The sequence below is a fragment of the Octopus bimaculoides genome, chromosome 9, assembly GCF_046866305.1.
Source record: "Octopus bimaculoides isolate indiv1 chromosome 9, ASM4686630v1, whole genome shotgun sequence".
NCBI lineage: Eukaryota > Metazoa > Mollusca > Cephalopoda > Octopoda > Octopodidae > Octopus > Octopus bimaculoides.
The window spans coordinates 4,853,854-4,873,821 of record NC_142936.1 but is presented as its reverse complement, the minus strand read 5'-3'; the positions used below and the strand labels follow the sequence as shown (position 1 = coordinate 4,873,821).

General features: G+C 35.8%; 1 protein-coding gene across 2 annotated transcripts in view; it reads right to left on the bottom strand.

Annotated features, from left to right (window-relative positions):
• LOC106880640 (disintegrin and metalloproteinase domain-containing protein unc-71) overlaps positions 1-19,968 on the bottom strand; it is a 278,669-nt gene that overhangs the window by 37,459 nt on the left and 221,242 nt on the right. For both annotated transcript variants that reach the window (XM_014930680.3, XM_014930681.3), the window contains exon 4: positions 818-884. In XM_014930680.3, coding sequence (XP_014786166.2) covers positions 818-884 — 67 coding nt within the window. The remainder of the gene's footprint in view (positions 1-817; positions 885-19,968) is intronic.

The following is a 19,968-nucleotide window of genomic DNA, read 5'->3' as shown; positions in this document are numbered from 1 at the left end:
GCAAAATGTATTTGGAGAATAACTTGTTGCAGCAAAGGTAAAATAACATTTAACAAAGAATCTAAAACAACAACAATAAAAAAAAAAAATCTTCCCCTCCATCACAACAATTGCCCCCCTCCAATCATCATCATTAACGAACGAATTCTCACAATCACATACAACAAGTTTTTAGGGTAAGACTGTGAGACTGAAATTAAATTAATATATTTAAATTTATGTTGAAATGCTTAATACGGCAAGTATTAAAATCTAATTAGAAAAATTTATATGTTGAGAAAAAGACAACATTAATTGATAATTATTTTATCAAGAACAAGAGAAAACTCCAGAATGTTTTGGTGTTATGTAACCGTTTCAGTGGAACATAGACTTCACAATATTTGCTAAAGCAATGATGAGAAAGTCACTAAGGTAGTTGTAGAATGCTGTACATAGGTGCAGGCATAACTGTGTGGTTAAGAAGCTCACTTTGAATTCACAGGGTGTGTTCTGCAATAGCACCATAGCCCCAGGCTAACCAATACCATGGGAGTGAAATATGGTAGACGTCTGTCTACCATATTTCACTCCCATGGTATTGTCATATAAATGTGTGTGTGTGCAGTTTCTTATTTAGCTATAGGACCATCAATTTTGAGGGAAGGCACTCAGTCCACAGTAACTATCTGGTACTTTATTTTAGGATGAAAAATGAAATTGACCTTGGTGGGAGCAGAACGCAAAGAACCAGAAGAAATACCACAAGGTATCTTTCTGATGCTCTCACAATTCTGCGAATTCAACATAAATAAAAAAAAATTCTGGAATGACTTACTCTTAAAATGATTTGTTGATTCTTGTTCATGTATTGTTTGACAACAATATCCTTTGACAGCAGTTCCCTGAAAGATACAAGAAGAAAGGTAAATGGAAAATATATATATATATATATATATATATATAGAGTGTGTGTGTGTGTATATACATATATATATATACAGGGTGGGATGGGTAAATTGTCGCCATTATATATTTTTAATTTTCATGCATACATATTTTTTGTTTTTGATTTTGTCGACTACACAGCATAGTAGGGTCAGTTGGGCACTTCTGCCAGAAATTTGGAAATGACATGCTGTACTGCTTGGCATTCATGTCAGAAGCTCCAATATAAACATTTCAGGGTGTTTGGTAATCAGGACATGTACTGAGAATGATGTTGACTGGATGTTTGATTTTTATCGCTCTCAGTACATGTCCTGAGATTTTTATCACTCTCAAGGCTGAACTGTACTATTGAGAAACTTCAGTATCAATTTGGGGCCTAGACAAGTTTTGAATAGTGATTTAGTTCACCTCTTTGGATTTGTGTCTGTAAGTGAGGGGGCAGGTTCCACTGGAACATTTGAGAAAGTCAATGCAAAAGAGGCTAGCATTTTATCCCAGGATATGACCAGCTTTCATCCATTTCATGATTTGCAGGGCTAGCGCTTTGTTCTGATTGCATGAGTTTGAAGAGATTTACTGACACCTGCAGATACATACACATTCATATACATATCAATGTATATGTCATGACTGAGTGTGTGAATGTGAATACACCCCCCCCCCCCCCATTTTAGATTTAGTGATGTTAAATAGTACTCAATGCATATAGTAGAGTATATTAATATATTTGAAGCTGAAGTTTCTCTTCAAAGCTAATTTATACACAAATAAATACAAATACATACATAGGTGTGTATGCATGCACGCATGACTGTGCATGAATGTGAGTGAGTATATACACATATATATATATAAGTGCATCTGGTTGAGTGTGGGAGCTTATCTCTCTCTCTCCCCCTGTATGTGTGTGTGTGTGTGTGTGTGTGCACGCATATATATATATATATTTGTACATGTATGTTTGTGTATAGATATGCATTGATTATTGAAAGACTTCTTTAGAAATTGATCTGGATACCTGTAGCTATAGGCAACAGATAATTACAAGGTATTCATAAGATGTTTTCTACTCCCTGTACTATTATTCTAGATTGTTACTTTCCTACACACACACACAAATGTGTGAATACATACACACACACACACACACACATATATATATATATATATATATATATATATATATATATATATATATATATATATATATATATATATATATATATATATATATATATATATATATATATATATGTATGTATATGAAATATTGCATAAATGCAATATATATAAGCTACAACTAGAATTCTTCCAGAGTTCTATGCTATCATCTTTGATAATGAAACAGAATGGTGCCAGGACTTTTGAAAACTGATTTTCCATTGAAAAGGATCCAAGACAGAAAAAAAAGACTTCTTTCATTAACTAAAATATTCTTTTCAGGAGGCAAAAAAAAAACAAGTTTGTTTGTGTGTGTGTGTGTGTGAATGAGAGAGAGAGAGAGAATGTGTAAGTTCTTATATTTTTATTTAGCAAAGGTATGTGCATATATGCTTTTGCGTAAGAGTGCGTGCATATATTTATAAAAGTGTGTGTGTGTGTGTGTGTCTGCATACATGTAATAAACCAAATCTATGAAACAGTAAAGACGCATACACACACACATATATATCTCATAGACAGTGAAGCACAAATCTGAAAGTGTTGCACTATATACAAATCAGCTTCTGCACTGTTTTGAGTTATGAGTTCTACAACCATCCACTCCTGGTCTTTGCTGCTATATCATGCTTTACAAAGGAGTATAAAGCATAAAGGAGGAGGTGCAACCTCCCCTCCACCCCTGCCAAACTATCAACTCAAACTAGGAATCTTTATTTCTAAACTATGAGTTGTAATATCCTTATCTACTCTGTCCGTGCCACATGTACATAGCCAAAAATAAGACACCTGAAGATGATAACGATGATGATTGGAGATTGGTTCATTGAAATATAGAGTTCCTGGCTGTGTAAAATACTAGAGATGAGTACTGGACACCAACTTGACAGATCATTTTCATTCCGAAAGAGTTTAGATTTAGCCATGTCAAAATAATGATTCAATATTTGGTGCTCATGTTACATTTATATAATCTCCTCAAGATTTAAATGCTGAATGACATGGCGGTTAAGACGGTGGTTTTGAACTGATCTGAGGTGAGCTGAGCTGATTTGAACTGCAAATGGTCTGTTGTTCTAGGGCTGGAATCAATTGAGTATGTGAAACAGAAAAAGTAACTGTCATATCACTTAATCATTTTAATACAAACCTGTCAGAGACCATCTCTGGTTCCATAATACAAAGCTGTCTGTTTTAAAGTACATTCCAAACATCCAATTAATAATTAAAAAGTTAATTATATTTTTGATTTCTTTCAAAATTAATTGAACCACATAATCTGTGTATTTCCCCAGATATATGCTCGTTTAAAGTTTAAGTGACTTCCTTCTTAATAGCTAAGTCAGCAGGCAACTACCATCAATCATTCCTGGTACTACTACAGCCACCATCACAATGACCACAAACAATAATAATGACACCACCACCAGGATTACCCCTGTAAGAACATAGCCATTACTTTCACCAAAACCACTACCACCAAACGACCCATACTATCTCCCCCACCCACCCTTTGATTTCGTGTCTTTCTCTACCTCTTTATCTTATCACTGCTTTCTCTTTTTATACTTCACACACACACACACACACACGTATATAGTGATGATCATTTGCAATTATTGCATGAAGTCAAGATAAGGAGATACACACACACACACACACACATACAAAAGGGTTCTTTCAATTTCCCTCCATTAAATCCACTCAGAAGGCTTCAGCTGGCCTGGAGCTGTAGCAGAAAACACTCACCTATGGTACCATGCAACAGAACTGAACCTTAAACAATATGCTTGAGAAATAAACACCTCTTTTAACTGTATGTGTTACATGCACAGTATAGTCATAACATTGTGTGTAGTAGTGCTGTTGGTGGTGATGATGATGATGATGATGATGATGATGATGATGATGATGATGATGATGATGATGATGATGGCTGCTATTTTGTTGACATTTAATTCTGGTTTCTAAATTTTATTTATTAATTTTTTTGCTTTTCACACAGAATTTTGTTTTGTTTCCAACCTTTTTTTTTTCATTTACTGACTTGCATCAAAAAACTTGACAGATAATAAATGGTAACAAGAAATTATGGAGAGTGGTGGTGGTGGTGGTGGTGGAGTAGTGTTGATGAAAGTAACAATTGAGAGCACCATTGGTGGTGGTGGTGCAAATGATGACAATGATGATGGTGGTGGTGGTGGTGGTGTAAGTGATGATAGTGACAGCGATAATGTTAATACTGAGAGTGATGATGATGACTATATATGATGGTGTGACGACGATGATTAATATATTAGTGGTGGTGGTGGAGGCACTTGTCTTTATAATGATGGTAAAAATAGCCATCATCATGATTGGCTGCTGATGATGGGAATCATGATGTTGATGGTGAATGTGATAGCAGTTTAGGTGTTGGTGTTATAGGTGGTAGTGGTGCTGGCCAAAATGTAGGAACAACAGAAATAGCTGCAACAGTGGCGGTGACAACAATGGTGAAAATAGGGAAGGAGGGGGAAGATTCAGGAACATAAAAAGACATGCGATGCATTCAATTCATAGAGGCTTCCTCACATTTTCAATAAATGAGAAATATTAGAGACACTCCTTCTTAGATAGAATGGCACTTTATTTTATTTGATATTATTTCTTAATTTTTTTTTCTTCTCCAAACTTCAATATGGAAATTATTATGGTAGATAATTGGATTGAAATAATAATGATGGATGGTCTCAGCTGCTGGTGTGTGTATGTGTGTGCTTGTATATGTGTGTGAGTGAGTGAATGTACACTAGAGTGCTACATATTATATGATGGGTAATTTTGGCAGTATACATTTGCTACCATGGGTAATACCAGGAAATATTGCATACATACGATAATTATAATTTAGCTTTTATCAAATTTTTTGGTGCTCATACAAAATTACAAAATGAATACAAATTTTGAAAAGAACAATACTTATTACCTTAAAATAAAATTAAATAAAACAAATTTGTCATCTGTATAACTCTTCCCATACTCTGTTATTTACTCCCTCTCCTCCTCCTCCCTCTATGATTCTTTCTCTCACATTGTCTAAGTGTATAGCATTCAGCTTGTACTTCTGACACTAATTCCCTCCTCTTATTTCTTTCTATATGATGTTAAGCATAACTAGAGAAGTCACAATTAAGACAAAAGTACTCAATACTGTTAGGTAGTTCTGAGTTCAAATGCCACCGGGATCGACTTTCCATTTCATCCATTCAAGATTGATAAAATGAATACGAGTTGAGCACTGGGACTGATGCATTCGACTTAGTTCCTGCCTTGAAATTGGTAGCCTTGCATCAAAAATTGGAACCAATACTGTTAGGTCAGTAAAGAGTGCCATCATTTGAAGCTGAGTCTGCATGAAGAGAAAACTTGGAGTTTCTCCTTTGCTATCATTAAGCAACTGGTTCATTTTTCAGACTTCACACACACAAACCACAGATAATTTGAATGAATTTTGCAATTTCCATAATGTCATAACTTTACAATTTGTGTTTTGTATTCTGAGGTTTTGTATATCACGCTTTGTATCCTCTAGTTTGCCTTTTTGGGCCACAACAATAACAGCAGTCAATTAGTCATTCATATCAAGCATACTCAATCTTATTCGGCCAACCTCCTCCACATTTCCCCTAACCTCAACAACAACTCTCCCCAAATTCCCTCTATACTTTAAAAATGGAAACAGGTTGGAGGGCGGGGTGGGGTGGGGGGTGATTAAAGAATTCCTGTTCAAAATGTTAACTGTGTGTTATCTATGATGGAGATGATATTACTATGGTTACAATGTTGATCAAATATGTCTGATTAATTGCATCAGTCAGCTCAACTATCATAACAATGAGCCAGTAAGAGAGCCCCTACATCAGAGCTTCTCATTTCTCTTTTTTAACTTCTGCCCCTTTTCTTTTACTAACACTTTTACAATGTTCCCTTGTTATGGTTCTCTCTCTCCAAATTTAGTTCCAACTATTAGTTTGATACCTCATCACTTGACCTTAGACCAAATTCCGACATGTACTTTTTGTGCTTCATACATACCCACATAACTACCAGCTGAAATTTATCTTAATTGTCTATGTTAATTGCTATTGTCATTGTTGTTGTGATTGCCATTTATCATAATATTATATTTAATTTTCTGTTAAGTAAATATTCAAAAAGGAGACAAATATATACTAAAGCATCAATTCCACCCCTACCCCACCACTGGTCTTCAATATCTGTCACAAATTTTACACCAACTACCCTTTGGAGATGGTACCCTCCACTTTGAGAAATAGTGATCAACATGGTTGAAATAACAACCAAACTGCCTTTAAAAGGCCTTGTCATGATAAATAATGTTAAGGACAGATTGGAAAATGAAGTCTAAGATGTCTTTAAAAAAGGCAGGATGATCACAATTGGAATGCCTTTGATCTTTTGTTTATTTGATCAGATTGACCTGGGGCTAAACAACAGTAGCAACACAGATTACTACCATATCAGAGAGAAATAATGGTGAAAACAAATGAAAGATAAAATAAAATAAAAAATGAGGGGGAAAAAAAAAAGGAAATATTACTGAAAGAAAATAATGAATAAATGAATTTAAAAAAACAGTGAAAAAGAACTGAAGAAAGAATAATAAAAGAAAACAGATTAAAAAGAGTGGAGAAAGAAAAAATAATTCTATATAAAAGAATGAAAACAACTAAATGAAAAGTTCCCCAAATCTTGAATGAAAATAAAGAGTGAAAAAGCACCACATAAAGAGAAAAGAATAATTTGATAAAGGATAAATGAGATGCAAGAATTGTGAGATGCCTATATTCCGAATGCTTTAGTAATGAGAAGAGAACTTAGATAATGTGAAATTAAAACCCCAAAACCACATCACAGAATTTGAAATATCTTTAAAGACACGTCTTTCATTGCACATATATGACCTATCAAAGAAAATACTTGAAGGATTATTTATACAAACGAGAAGTTGAGACATTAATGACTTTCTTCAGAATATCAGTCATGCAGTAGTGTAAAATAATGGAAGAGACGACTTTCAAACAAGCCAAGTGTTCTGTGGAATGGTAAAAAGGGGGGAAATATGTTCTAAAAGAACAAAGTATTGTTAATCTGGAAATAATGGCTGAACAGGTTTGTGCTGTGTAGATTTAATTTCAATTAAGAAACCAATATTGGATTCCAATATCAAGAAACGATATTGGATTTGCATTTCTGAAGTTGTCTTCTATTCTTTTATTCTCTCCTTCTCAATTCCTTTGCCTCAAAGTGAAGTAGTAACTGGTCTAGTATAGGTACTACCTTCTGTCATCTGAATATGAACAATCTTCAGTAGAACACTGAATGCTTGCAAAAACCGAATGCTGCACCAACTACACACTCACTGACTTTTGCATAGTCACTTGACCTGCTGGAAAGAGTAATCCTTTCAAACCCCATCCTAATGTTTTAAAAATGAAGACTCTATTGGACAATGCAGTTGAGGATACGTAAAAAAGACATGATGACCATGGCTAGAATGCTTTTGATCACAGGTTGCTTGGTCAGGGTTGATCTGGGCTAAATAACAACACATAGAAAGGAACACTTTGAACTGTATTAAATGTATTCTGCCTGGTAAATAAGCTCTTAGCACAGGACACCAACTGGCCTGTCTATGAGCTATTCTTTCTTGAGTAGCAAGCACAAACTCCATTTTGCATCAACTCAGGAGGGTCATTATGCCAATAGTAAACACACACACTGGTTCTAATTCGTGTCTTTTATTATTAGTCAATTAGTTAGCAATTTAGCAAATTAACTAATTGATTATTTGATTAATCCTTCAGCTAATCAATCAATAAGCTGGGTTTATCAAAATCATTTTGTTACCATTCACGACCTCATCAATGACATGCCCTCTCTACTCCAGGTCTGCTTCAAGTTGATAACCAAACCTAGCTGATTGATTGAGTGATGGAAAGATTAATGAAAGAATCAGTTAATTGGTTAACTAACTGACAAGAATAATAAAAGAAGTGAAATGGAACCCGTGTATGTGCTTATTATTGGCATAATGACCTGCATGAGATACAACAACATATATATTTATTTAAGGTAATACATATACAACAAAGTAATAGTAATAGCTGTAAATAATGGTTAGCGACAGCTGAGAAGAGCATATTCATTACTAAGGTATTAAAGAATTTGTGTGTGTGCATAAACATATATGCTTGAAGTTGTGTGTTGGGCAGACCATCATCAACGATAGTAGTGCACCACTAACACAAAGATTAGCTGAGAAATAACCATCAAAATCTCACCCAAATCACACCCGTTGGTCTTAGAGAAAGAGAATGTACATTGGGTAATGTTATCATAGATAAAGAATGTCTGGAAAAAGATAAAAACGAAGAATGATTAAAGCTGGAATGTATTTGATGATAGAGCTGGCTCAATTAAGGTTGACCTGATGCTGGATGTCAGCATCAACACCGCACCATTACCACATCATGATCAACATTACATTTAACACCCACTCACACATTAACTAAATCTTACACACCACCATACCATACACAACTCTAAACATTGACAAACACACCAAAGATTTGTCACTCAACCAATCATGCTTTTGTCTATCACATATTGCTTTGAGGGTGGGGAAGGGGGTAGTTTTGTTAATTTTCATGAAAAACGAAGGCAGTAGGTACACTGTGACGGATGTTTCAATGATTGTGGTTCTGTCATCAACTGTCTTCCTTCTTTTCTACACAACTCCTATAACCCCATGTCCACCCCACTTGCCCCATCCATTTTTCAAATGCCAAGCAAGAGACAAGATCATTTGAGAAAACACATGAAAATTAAAATAACATAAATTTCATTTTTTTTAGAGAAATTAATAATTAATTTAAACAAGACTGTCCCCACCATACTTCTCCCTAACCCTTCCACATTCCAAGGCAATAAATACATCAATCATCCATTGGGGCAGCCAGCCAGAATCTCTATCCTTGCTACAGGCACATACATGTATGCACACTGATGGGGGTGGGTGGGGGAGAAACAAAGAGGACAAGGGAAAACAAGACAGTGAATGACAAGGGTGACAAGGATGTGATATTAACAGTACAAGAGCTTATGAAACTCACACAGAAATATGTTTGTGTGTGTGTGTGTGTGTGTGTATGAAAAGGAGAGGAATGAAGAGAGAGAGAGAGAGAGAGAGAGAGAGAGAGAGAGCAACTGAGTTGTATTCGGTTTTTCAATTGTTGCTGCTGTCACTGATAGGTTATACTATTTACATTAAACCCCCCAAGGGACTACTTCAAGGAATTAGAAAGGGTTGACAAGAAAACAAAATAGAACTCCTCCTCCACAAGTATAAACACACCAGTCTCAAAACATCCATCTGTGGTTTGGTTTCCAATGGCAACAATTCAAATCATTTTCTTGTTTCCAGTGACAACAGCAATGGCTGAAACTGTGTCCAGTTTCCAATAACGGTATTTGGAATATTTCTACTGTTTCCAATACTGCTGGCCTTCTTGTATGTAAATCCTACTTGCTCTTCTAATGTCTCTTCATCTGTTGCTCTTGTGACAGCAGAAAAGGATGCAGAATCGCTAAAGTATTGCACAAAACACCTTGTGGTATCTATATCTAGTTAAGACCTTCTACCTTCTGAGTTTAGGGCTTGTCTTTGCACTCAAGCTTACAAGGGTTGATAAAATCCAATACCAGCCAAGCAATGGGAATCAATTTAACTCTGCTCCTCTCACTGCAAATTTCTGGCCTTGTGCCAGAAATAATGATAATGATGATCACTACTACTACTGCTGCTACTACTACTACTACTACTACTACTACTACTACTACTACTACTACTACTACTACTACCATTACTACTACTACTACTACTACTACTACTACTACTACCATTACTACTACTACTACTGCAACTACTACTACTACTACTACCACCATTACTACTACTACTACTACTACTATTACTACTACTACTACTACTACTGCTACTACTACTGCAACTACTACTACCACCATTACTACTACTACTACTACTACTACTACTACTACTGCAACTACTACTACTACTACTATTACTACTACTGCTACTGCTACTACTACTACTACTACTACTACTACTTATCCTGTTCAAATGCTTGTGGCCTTGTGCCAATGTTAAAAACCATTATTATTAAGTTTTATTCATAGTTGTTCTACAACAAAAGTCGTGAGACATTAACTGTCGGTTCAACTTTGGCATTTCAAGTTTTTAGTTAGCATTCTGATGATTCCAACACCCATTGCTCCATTTTTACACTTTGTCCGGAGGCTATTTTATCTGTTTTGTTCTCTGCACCTATCATTTGTTCGTTTTTCAGTCTATCCATCTCTCTCTGTTTACCTTTTTTTTTTCTGCCTATACTAAGTTATACTGGTTAAGTGGCTGAGAATTCCATAGACACATGTGTGCTAAATGTAATCCTCAAACAGAATCAACATGACAGTGTGTGACAAAACTGATCTTTTAAATTACTGCTTCAATTCCTCTGACAGATTTCCCCCCAGTTTCCATCTATCTAATGTCACCAACAAGGTTTGGGTCAGCCTGAGGTTAAAGGGATCAAAAAAAAAAAAAGTCCCACAGTGGAGACAAAGCCATGATGTTGCAATTGCAAAGTGAACATCCCAACCACTTAGCCATACCCACTACTTTTACACATACATACATGCTCGTTCACAACATTCATCCTATCATTTCCAGTCACTCTTTTATTCACCACTCCCACCCCACCATTTTTATCACACACTTTTCAATTCCTGCTATACATCTTTTTACTACCACTCTCTCACTTCTCCTTCTTCAAATATTAGAAAGAACATGACTATTACTTGAGGGCCTGACCCCTGCCAAGGTGTTCATTAAAACCTGCATAAGTTATTTCACTGTATGTTTGGCTGCTAAATTATTACTGGCACTGCCAAAGGCTGTGTTTGTTTGCATACATCTTTATAATCACGTGTGTATATAACTGAGTGTGTAAGCACATAAGTACATGTACAAAAATGTGTGGGTGTATGCGTGTGCATCTGTCTATACTTACGCACAAATATAAATATATGTATGTCCAACTGATGCCAGAAAAGGAAAGTAGACGTAATGATGATGATGATGATGATAATAATGCTGCTGCTGGTGAGAATGAAAGGCAAAACTACAATACATAATGTTTTATGAAAAATCGTGGGTTACGAAGGAAATTTTTTGCAGTCAAAGTTATCTAGAAACACTTATTTTGTGTGTGTGTGTGTGTTTCTATACCATCCTCATTCATGATGGAATCCTTGGGAATATTGTAAGCACAGAGTGGCTGTGTGGTAAGAAGTTTGCTTCTTAACCACATAGTTACTGGCATTTTGGCCAAGTGTCTCCTACTATAGCTGCAGATGACCAAAGCCTTGTGAGTAGATCTGGTAGATGGAAACTGAAAGAAGCACGGTGACAACATTTGAAAGTTAAACAATGCGAAGAAGTGCATTGTGACTAGCATTGTGTAACAAAGTCCAACAGTCTGGTTGATACATATATAAATGACAGACGTAATCCTGCTATTCATTTTGTCCCATGTGCTAACATACCACACATAAATATACCCATTTCCACTATGCTCTCCCATCCATGTCACACTTTCGTTACAGTGTGACTACAGTTTGGTGCCCCATACTCCAATTTCGATTCTTCATAATTTTCTTAACAATGCCTCGTCTTAAAATAAAATTTTGCAAAGATATATTCTTGAAAGTGTAGTTGACAATTATGTTGACAAAATTTTTTGAAATCAATTCTTTATTCAGAAAGAAATAGATAACTCATGATCATTGAAATATCTGACATGATGCAGGGTAAAATCATTCATTATCAATATCAAATTAGGGGCATGATAAAAATCTCCCTAGTTTATGCTTAGCCGACTATAATACAAATACTGTATCTCAGAGATAGACTCTATACTCACCAAACTCTGTAGAAAGAGAGAGAGAGATTGAAGAGTTTGGTAAGTATAGGGTTTTAGCTCAGGGACACAGTGTTTGTTTGACGAAACCTTTCAAGGTAGTGTTGCAGTCCAATGAATAAAACAAGTAAAAGATAAAAGAAACAATCATAGAAAATATATCTCTACAAAATTTCATTAAAAATATGCTTTGTTAAGAAAGTTATGAAGAATCAAATGATGGTGGTGGTGGTGGTGGTGGCAGAAACACCAACCTGTAGTTAAGTTTCCTTTCTAGTCTGGTTCTTCTGAAAACACCTTTCCTCCACTCACTGTCTGTATTCCATTGCGTTGTGAGTTTCCTTTTCTTTTTTACTTCAAATTTTTTCTCTTTCAGTTCACCTTCTTTCTATCTTGACAAAGAAAAACTGTCTGAAACATTGATTTATTTTCCTTTCTATTCCTCCACCACACTGTAATTACATTGATTTTCTACACTTGTTCATTGTTTTCCTTTTTTCCCCACCACAGTTCTGCTTCTGTCTTAACTTGATATAAATCAGGGAAGCCGTGATTAGTTGTCAAATAGTGAATGGACATCACATACCTAAATGTACACTGTGCAAGGGTGCATGGCAATATTCCAGTAATGCCTGCCAACACCAGCATCACAACCACCATCATCAAAACCTAAAAGGCCCAACAAAGGAACCTCTACATAGTTGCATATGATGCTAGAAATGGCAACCAAGTCTCACTCAAGCTGCATCTTACTATTTTAAAAAGAGGAAGGACTTACAGTATAATGCAGTCTCTGATTATTCTATTCTTCCATGGTTTAGTCAGAGGATGAAAAGCAGTACCCATAACCATTTTCAGGATGTGTATGGCTAGAACACTTGTGTTTGATCAGAGGACTGCTTGATCTCACACCTCTCACTTCCCACATCATATTTCCTTGTCTTTACTCGATTCAAAGATGGCCTTGTTCTTTCATATAGCCTCATACACACATGCACACGCACACATGCGCACGTGCACACACATACCCACCCTCTCTTTCATTCTTCATCTCTCTCTTTTCTTTTTCATTTCATTCCCCCCTTTCTCTCTCCTTCTCATTTTCTTTTCTTCTTACCTTTACTCTTTATCCATCAGATGTCGGTCAGAAACACAGTATTTGGAACCACCACATTATACTGGGGCTGCTATTTATAACAGCAGCTACCAAATCTGCTTACAAGGCTCTGATCAGCCTAGGGCTATAGTACCACATGTTTCTTTACAACACAACCAGGCACACATATATGTTGCATGCATGCATGTTCTTTTACTTGTCTCAGTCATTTGACTGCAGCCATGCAAATCAGCCCCAGGATTTATTCTTTGTATGCTTAGTACTTATTCTATCGGTCTCTTTTGCTGAACTGCTAAGTTACGGGACATAAACACACCAGCATTGGGTGTCAAGCAATGTTGGAGGGGGGGGTACAAATACAGACACACATATACGATGGGCTTCTTTCAGTTTCCATCTACCAAATCCACTAACAAGGCTTTGGCTGGCCTGAGGCTATAGTAGTAGAAGACACTTGCCCAAGGTGCCATGCAGTGGGACTGAACCCAGAACCATGTGGCTGGTAAGCAAGCTACTTACTACACAGCCACTCCTGCGCCTATGTTGCATGTATTTATATATGTATTATCTATAATGAAATCTACTATAGTATTGGTGGCACCAATTACCAGGATTCTGATCACACACATACACACATACGTGCACGCACACGTGCATGCATGCATTCATCTATGTATGCATTTATTAACAACTATGAAATGTATGTGTATGAAAGCATTACATTTACACTAATATATTTTTCTGAATCTTTAAAAGTAACATCCAAAACTGGCAGATAATTGAAAAACAAAAATGAAATGAAAAGGAGGAGGAAGAGAGATTTAACAAAAAAACAAACAAAACTCAACTTTAAATGTAGAGATATTTTAACTAGATTAGATATTTTCATAGAATCTCATTGAATTATGTCTATTTTGTGAAATCTTTTTTGGTATTTTTCGTTTAATAGAAAGACTACAATTTACCAACAAATGTTGCAATGTGCGTGTGTGCGCACGAGTGTATATATATATATATCATTATTATCATTTAACGTCTGTCTTCCATGCTGGCATGGGTTGATATATATATATATATATATATATATATATATATATATATATATATATATATACACACACACACACACATACATATATATATATAGCAGTTCATGTGTGTACAGTTAGATGTATAACTGCAACAGGTGAATTTAGAGCTCCAAATGCACTATGAACACCCACTGCAGAGGATGCAAATAGCAAAAATGGTGAAACATGTGTAGGGAGCAAATAGTATAAACTACATATTGTATTTACCATCTCTCTCTCTCTCTCTCTCTCTCTCTCTCTCTCTCTCTCATAGACACACCCACACACAAACTATATATGTGGCACTTTTGACAAGTATTTTCTATTGTTGTTTGGGGTCAACCATACCCATGGTGAATAAAACTTGGTAGATAGAGACTTGCAAATGTATGCACATATAAGTTTGTGTGCATTTCACACTGTAATGCAAGAAACTGAAGGTGATGTTGAAAATCCAGAAATTTATCCACCAATGTTGTATTGAGTACTCATTCTCACCATTTGCTACTAATGTGTGTGTATAAATGTATATGTATAGATAAGAATGATAAGGTACACCACAATATATACCAACATGTATGTGGAGGTTAGGAATGCAATAATTGATGTATTAAGTAAGGAAGTAGTGGCAAAGAGTATGTTGTGTGTGGTGTGTGCGTGTGTTAAAGGGAACAACAATTAGAATAGCAAATGAGGTGTGGTGTTGGCTGTAGAAGTGGCTGATCAGATGGCGTTAGTGTGCACGTGCGCACAAGTGTATGTGTGCATGCACACATGTGTGTCTCTGCATGCGCACTAACTATAGGGTAGAGAGGCTGTGGTTTGTATTTTGAATTCAAAGTAGTATTTAACTTGTTGAGTTTTCTGAGTCATATTGTTAAGTACTTAAGTAGTCCATCCATTAGCTGTTAGCACTGCAGGTTTTGTCAGGACTGAGCATGGTTGGCCCCAAAGCGGCTTAAGGCAAACCATTAACACCAAGAACTCTTATAGCAATACCCATAGCTGTAGCAACATCAACAACAATTTTAAAATGTCAGAATTCACATTCATACTCAAATGATATTTGTGTGGAAGGAAAGAATTTGAAAGAAAACAAAAAATTATAAAATCATAAAGATTTACTGGATAACTTTGGATGAGTCTCTAACAGATACTATCATCATAATTATGGAAACTTCCTTCACACCCATGTTTCCTTCCTACACAATTAACATTCAAAACAACTTCAAACTAAACATGAACTGTGTTAACCTCACAATGCCTCTACTAAGTTGCTTGAACTGCAAGAAACAGCAGTCAAGAATTTCCATGATCCACACTCTACCGGTTTAAAAAAGAAAGGAAACATTAGAAAAATGCAGTCCAATGTACAAACTGTATGGAGAAACAATAAAATCCATTTTCATTCTCGGTCTGCTTCATCAGAGCTGATCTAAATTTAAACACCACCACCATCACCACCAGCAACAAAAGCATATGCCAATGTAAAAACCTCAACATGGTGGCTCAAATTATTGGAGATTAGTGGTTCCCAACCTTTTCACTACCAAGGACCCCTTTTATTTAGATGAATTTTCTCAGACCACTTTTAATATGCTTATCCTTATGTGTATATATATGAAATTATGAATTTAGTTCACCGGACTACCTTATTTCTTTACTGCCCACAAGGGGTTAAACATAGAGGGGACAAACAAGGACAGACAAAGGGATTAAGTCGATTAGATCGACCCCAGTGTGTAACAGGTACTGAATTTATCGACCCCGAAAGGATGAAAGGCAAAGTCGACCTCGGTGGAATTTGAACTCAGAACGCAGCAGCAGACAAAATACCGCTAAGCATTTCGCCCGGCGTGCTAACGTTTCTGCCAGCTCACAGCCTTCTGGTTATAAATAATAACACAAAATAAGTGGTAGAGAATAAAAGAGAGAGAAGAGGAGGGGAAAGAGAAAGATGGGAGGGAAGAAAGGAGAGTGGGGGGGGAAGAGGGGGAAAGTGGAGGGAAGGGAGGAGAGTGGAGGGGGAGGAGGGGAAAGAAAGGTAATACATGTGATGAGATAAGTTTGCTGTGAAAATTAATTTTGAATTACTTTAGCATTAGAATTTAGAGAGTTTAAAAATAATAATCTCTGGATGTTTTAAACAAGCTATCTATGATTTCAGTTGTTTTGTTAGGAAATGATGCAATAATAATGACTTCTTATATAAACACAAGGCCTTATATGCAGGGGAAAGGAATGGTTGATAAGACTGCCTCTTGCATTTGAGTGGTTCTTATTTTATTAACTTTGGAAGAATAAAGGGCTAAGTTGGCCTTGATGGGATCTGAACATGGAACATAAAGAACTAGAATACCAAAACTCATAATAATGTTCAATGCCCAAATAATTCTGTAAATCTTAATTATTTCTAATTTAGGTACAAGGCTAGAAATTTTTGAGAGTGGGGGGTGGTTAATAGAATATCATCACCATTAGTAATTGACTGGTACTTAATTTTATTGATCTCAGAGTGTACAAAGGCAAAGTTGACCTTTGTGGAGTTTGATCTCAGAACAGAGAGAGCCAAGAGAAATATTGCTAAACATTTTGTGCAATGGTCTAATGATTCTTCCAATTTACCACCCTTGATGATGTTGATGAGGATGATGATAATGATGACGACAACGATGATGATAATAATGATGATGATGAAGAGGATGGCGATGATGAAGATAAGATGGTGATAATGATAGTAATGATGATGATGATGATGAGAATGTAATGATGAAGGTGATAAAATTCAGAAATTTAATGGAATTTAGAGTAATGGATTTAATAACACTGAAAAATAAATAAACGATCCTTTAATGAGCATTTAGATGATATTGTATAAACATTTCTAGATATAAAAAGAGATAAAAAAATCATGCCTGAAATAATTCTAAAATGATGTCAATATTTTTATATTTTCGCAATTCTACATGAGGTAATGGCTAAATTGTAGAGAGATTCTTACATTCCAAATAAATTGTGGTCAATGAGTTTATTCTTTATCTGTCGAGTTTTCAGGAAATGTACCATTTTGTAAAGATAAAGAAAAAAAAAAAAAAGCACTGGTGCCTTATAAAAAGCACTCAATACACCCTGTAAAGTGGTTGGTGTTAGGAAAGGAATCTAGCTGTAGAAAACATGCTAAAACAGACAATAGTAGAACTTGTGGTTCCTGGCCTTGCCAGCAACTCTCATACTATCCAACCCATGCCAGCATGGAAAATGGATGTTAAATGATGATGATAATGGTGTCTCCTGGCAGGTAATTAATACAAGGTAGATTATCACAACTTGATAATGTTTGTATTAAAAGTTTGAATTTGAAATTAAGGAATAAGGAAAATAATGCTAAGAATACACATATTTAATTTCAGTTTTAATTTTCTTTGTTGCTCACTTGTTACTAACTTCTCAAAATATCTCGTCAAGGGTAATCATGTATAGCACTATTTTATTCTAATTAGAAATTGTTAGCACAGCATACCCAGAGATATATGGTTCTGAACGCAGAACCATATGGTTGGGGAAACAAACTTCTTACCATATGTGTGTGTGTGTGTGTCTGCGTGCGTGCGCACATGCATGCATGAGCACTTACAATCACACATACATAAACACAACTGTTCCTTTAAACAAAAATGTCGACGCCCACCAATGCCAAACTGGTGTTCCTTTACTTTCATTTTATACACCAATGCATATGAAGATACTAGGCAGCTCTTTTAACAATACTTGGCAGGCACTTCCTTCCACACCAACATTTATCCATACGGTCAAAACAGTATCCTTCTCCCATTATTAGAACCCCTGCATTTTCAACACTACAGGAATGCCATTTCCTTCCAGCAAACTCACCAACCTCCACCAAATTGGAAGATCAATAGATTGCAACAGATTGAGTCATTTACTACTCATTATCTGGTTTATAAACAGTCTAGTGTTAATAGTGGTTGTGATGGCATGATGGTTATAGTAGTGATAGTGGTAATAACAATGGTGGTGTAGTGATGATGATGGTGATAGTGGTGTTACTGGTAGTATGGTAGTAAAGGAGTGATGATGTATAGTGTTTGTAGTGGTGGTTGTAATGCTGTTTGCAATGGTATTGCTAGCAAAATCGTAGTGATGGTAATTATAAATTAACTGCAAAAAAAAAAAAAAAATACAAGGCTCTATTGAAGTTTCTTATTTAGGTATCAGCCTTCACATTTACAGAATAACACAAAGGGATTCAATGATGTCTCTGTTTCTCTTAGTAATATCGACAGATATTTAACCCAATTGTTACCAAATTTCTGTGGAATTCACTGCCTTTGTTTCACTTATTTTTGAAAATAAAGAACAATTTAGTAAAACAATATTCTTCTTATTCAACCTGTGTTTGGAACATAACATGAAATCTCAATGGAAGATTTTAATGCAGATCACTTTAAAACAGGTGCCTAATATCACAGAACAAGGGGCAGTCTCAGACAGGTTGGTATTAAAAGGGTTAAACTGATACAACTAAAAAGTGGAACCAACTCATGGACTCAGTAATAATAATATCTGAGAGTGTGATGGTAAATGAGCATTTGCCAATAAACTGAATTACCTTTTTTGGATGTTAGTTTATATAGTAGCAATATTCTATTGTAGAATTTGTGTGAACTTAGTAGAGATCAGCACAATCAGGGCTGAAGAATTTTTGGCTCCTGAGAAGAAAGGCTGGATTTAAAGATTCAAATCTGGCAGTGTGTGTAGATTAGATGTTCAGGAACGATCATCAAAAATTGTGAGACCTAGCAGATGTAACAACTTAATATCATCATCATCACTGTCGCCTACATCACCTCTAATAAACAAATGATGGATTCTCTATGTAATCACTTAACCTGCTAGAAACAGCAACCAAACCTCCTTCATATCACACCCTACTGTCTTGAAAAATAAGATATATTTGATAATGTAAATTTAGATACACAAAATCTGCAAAATGATGGAATGTTCATAGCTGGAATAACCCAGGCCTGTTTAATCAGAGAAAATCAAGGAGTTGCGAGCAGGGTAATCGACAAACACATCATGACAACTAACACTGTTCTTCACCATTGTTATTTACTCCACGACCAATATCAGAACTTTAGCATCATTTAAATATCCATTTTTCATGCTAGTATGGGTTGGATGGTTTGACAGAAACTGGCAAGGCCAGGGTCACAACATGTTCCATAGTCTGTTTTGGATTGGTTTCTACAGCTGGATGCCCTTCCTAACACCAACTGCTTTACAGAATGCACTGGGTGCTTTTCATGTGGTACCATCACCAGTGCTTTTTATGTAACACTGGCACCAGTGCTTCTTATGTGATACCAGCACTTTTATTGAGGTTGGGTCTCCTGAGTACAGCAATATGCCATATATCTCGGTCCTTTTTCATCAGTTTCAGTGGTGATGACAAACAACATCTGCACCAACATTTTCACTATTATTACCACCATCATTAAATCGGTACTTACATCGACAACCTTCCCTATCACAATCTCCATTATCACCACTACCATCGCCTCCATATCAACACTTCATCAACATCATCATTGCCACACCACCA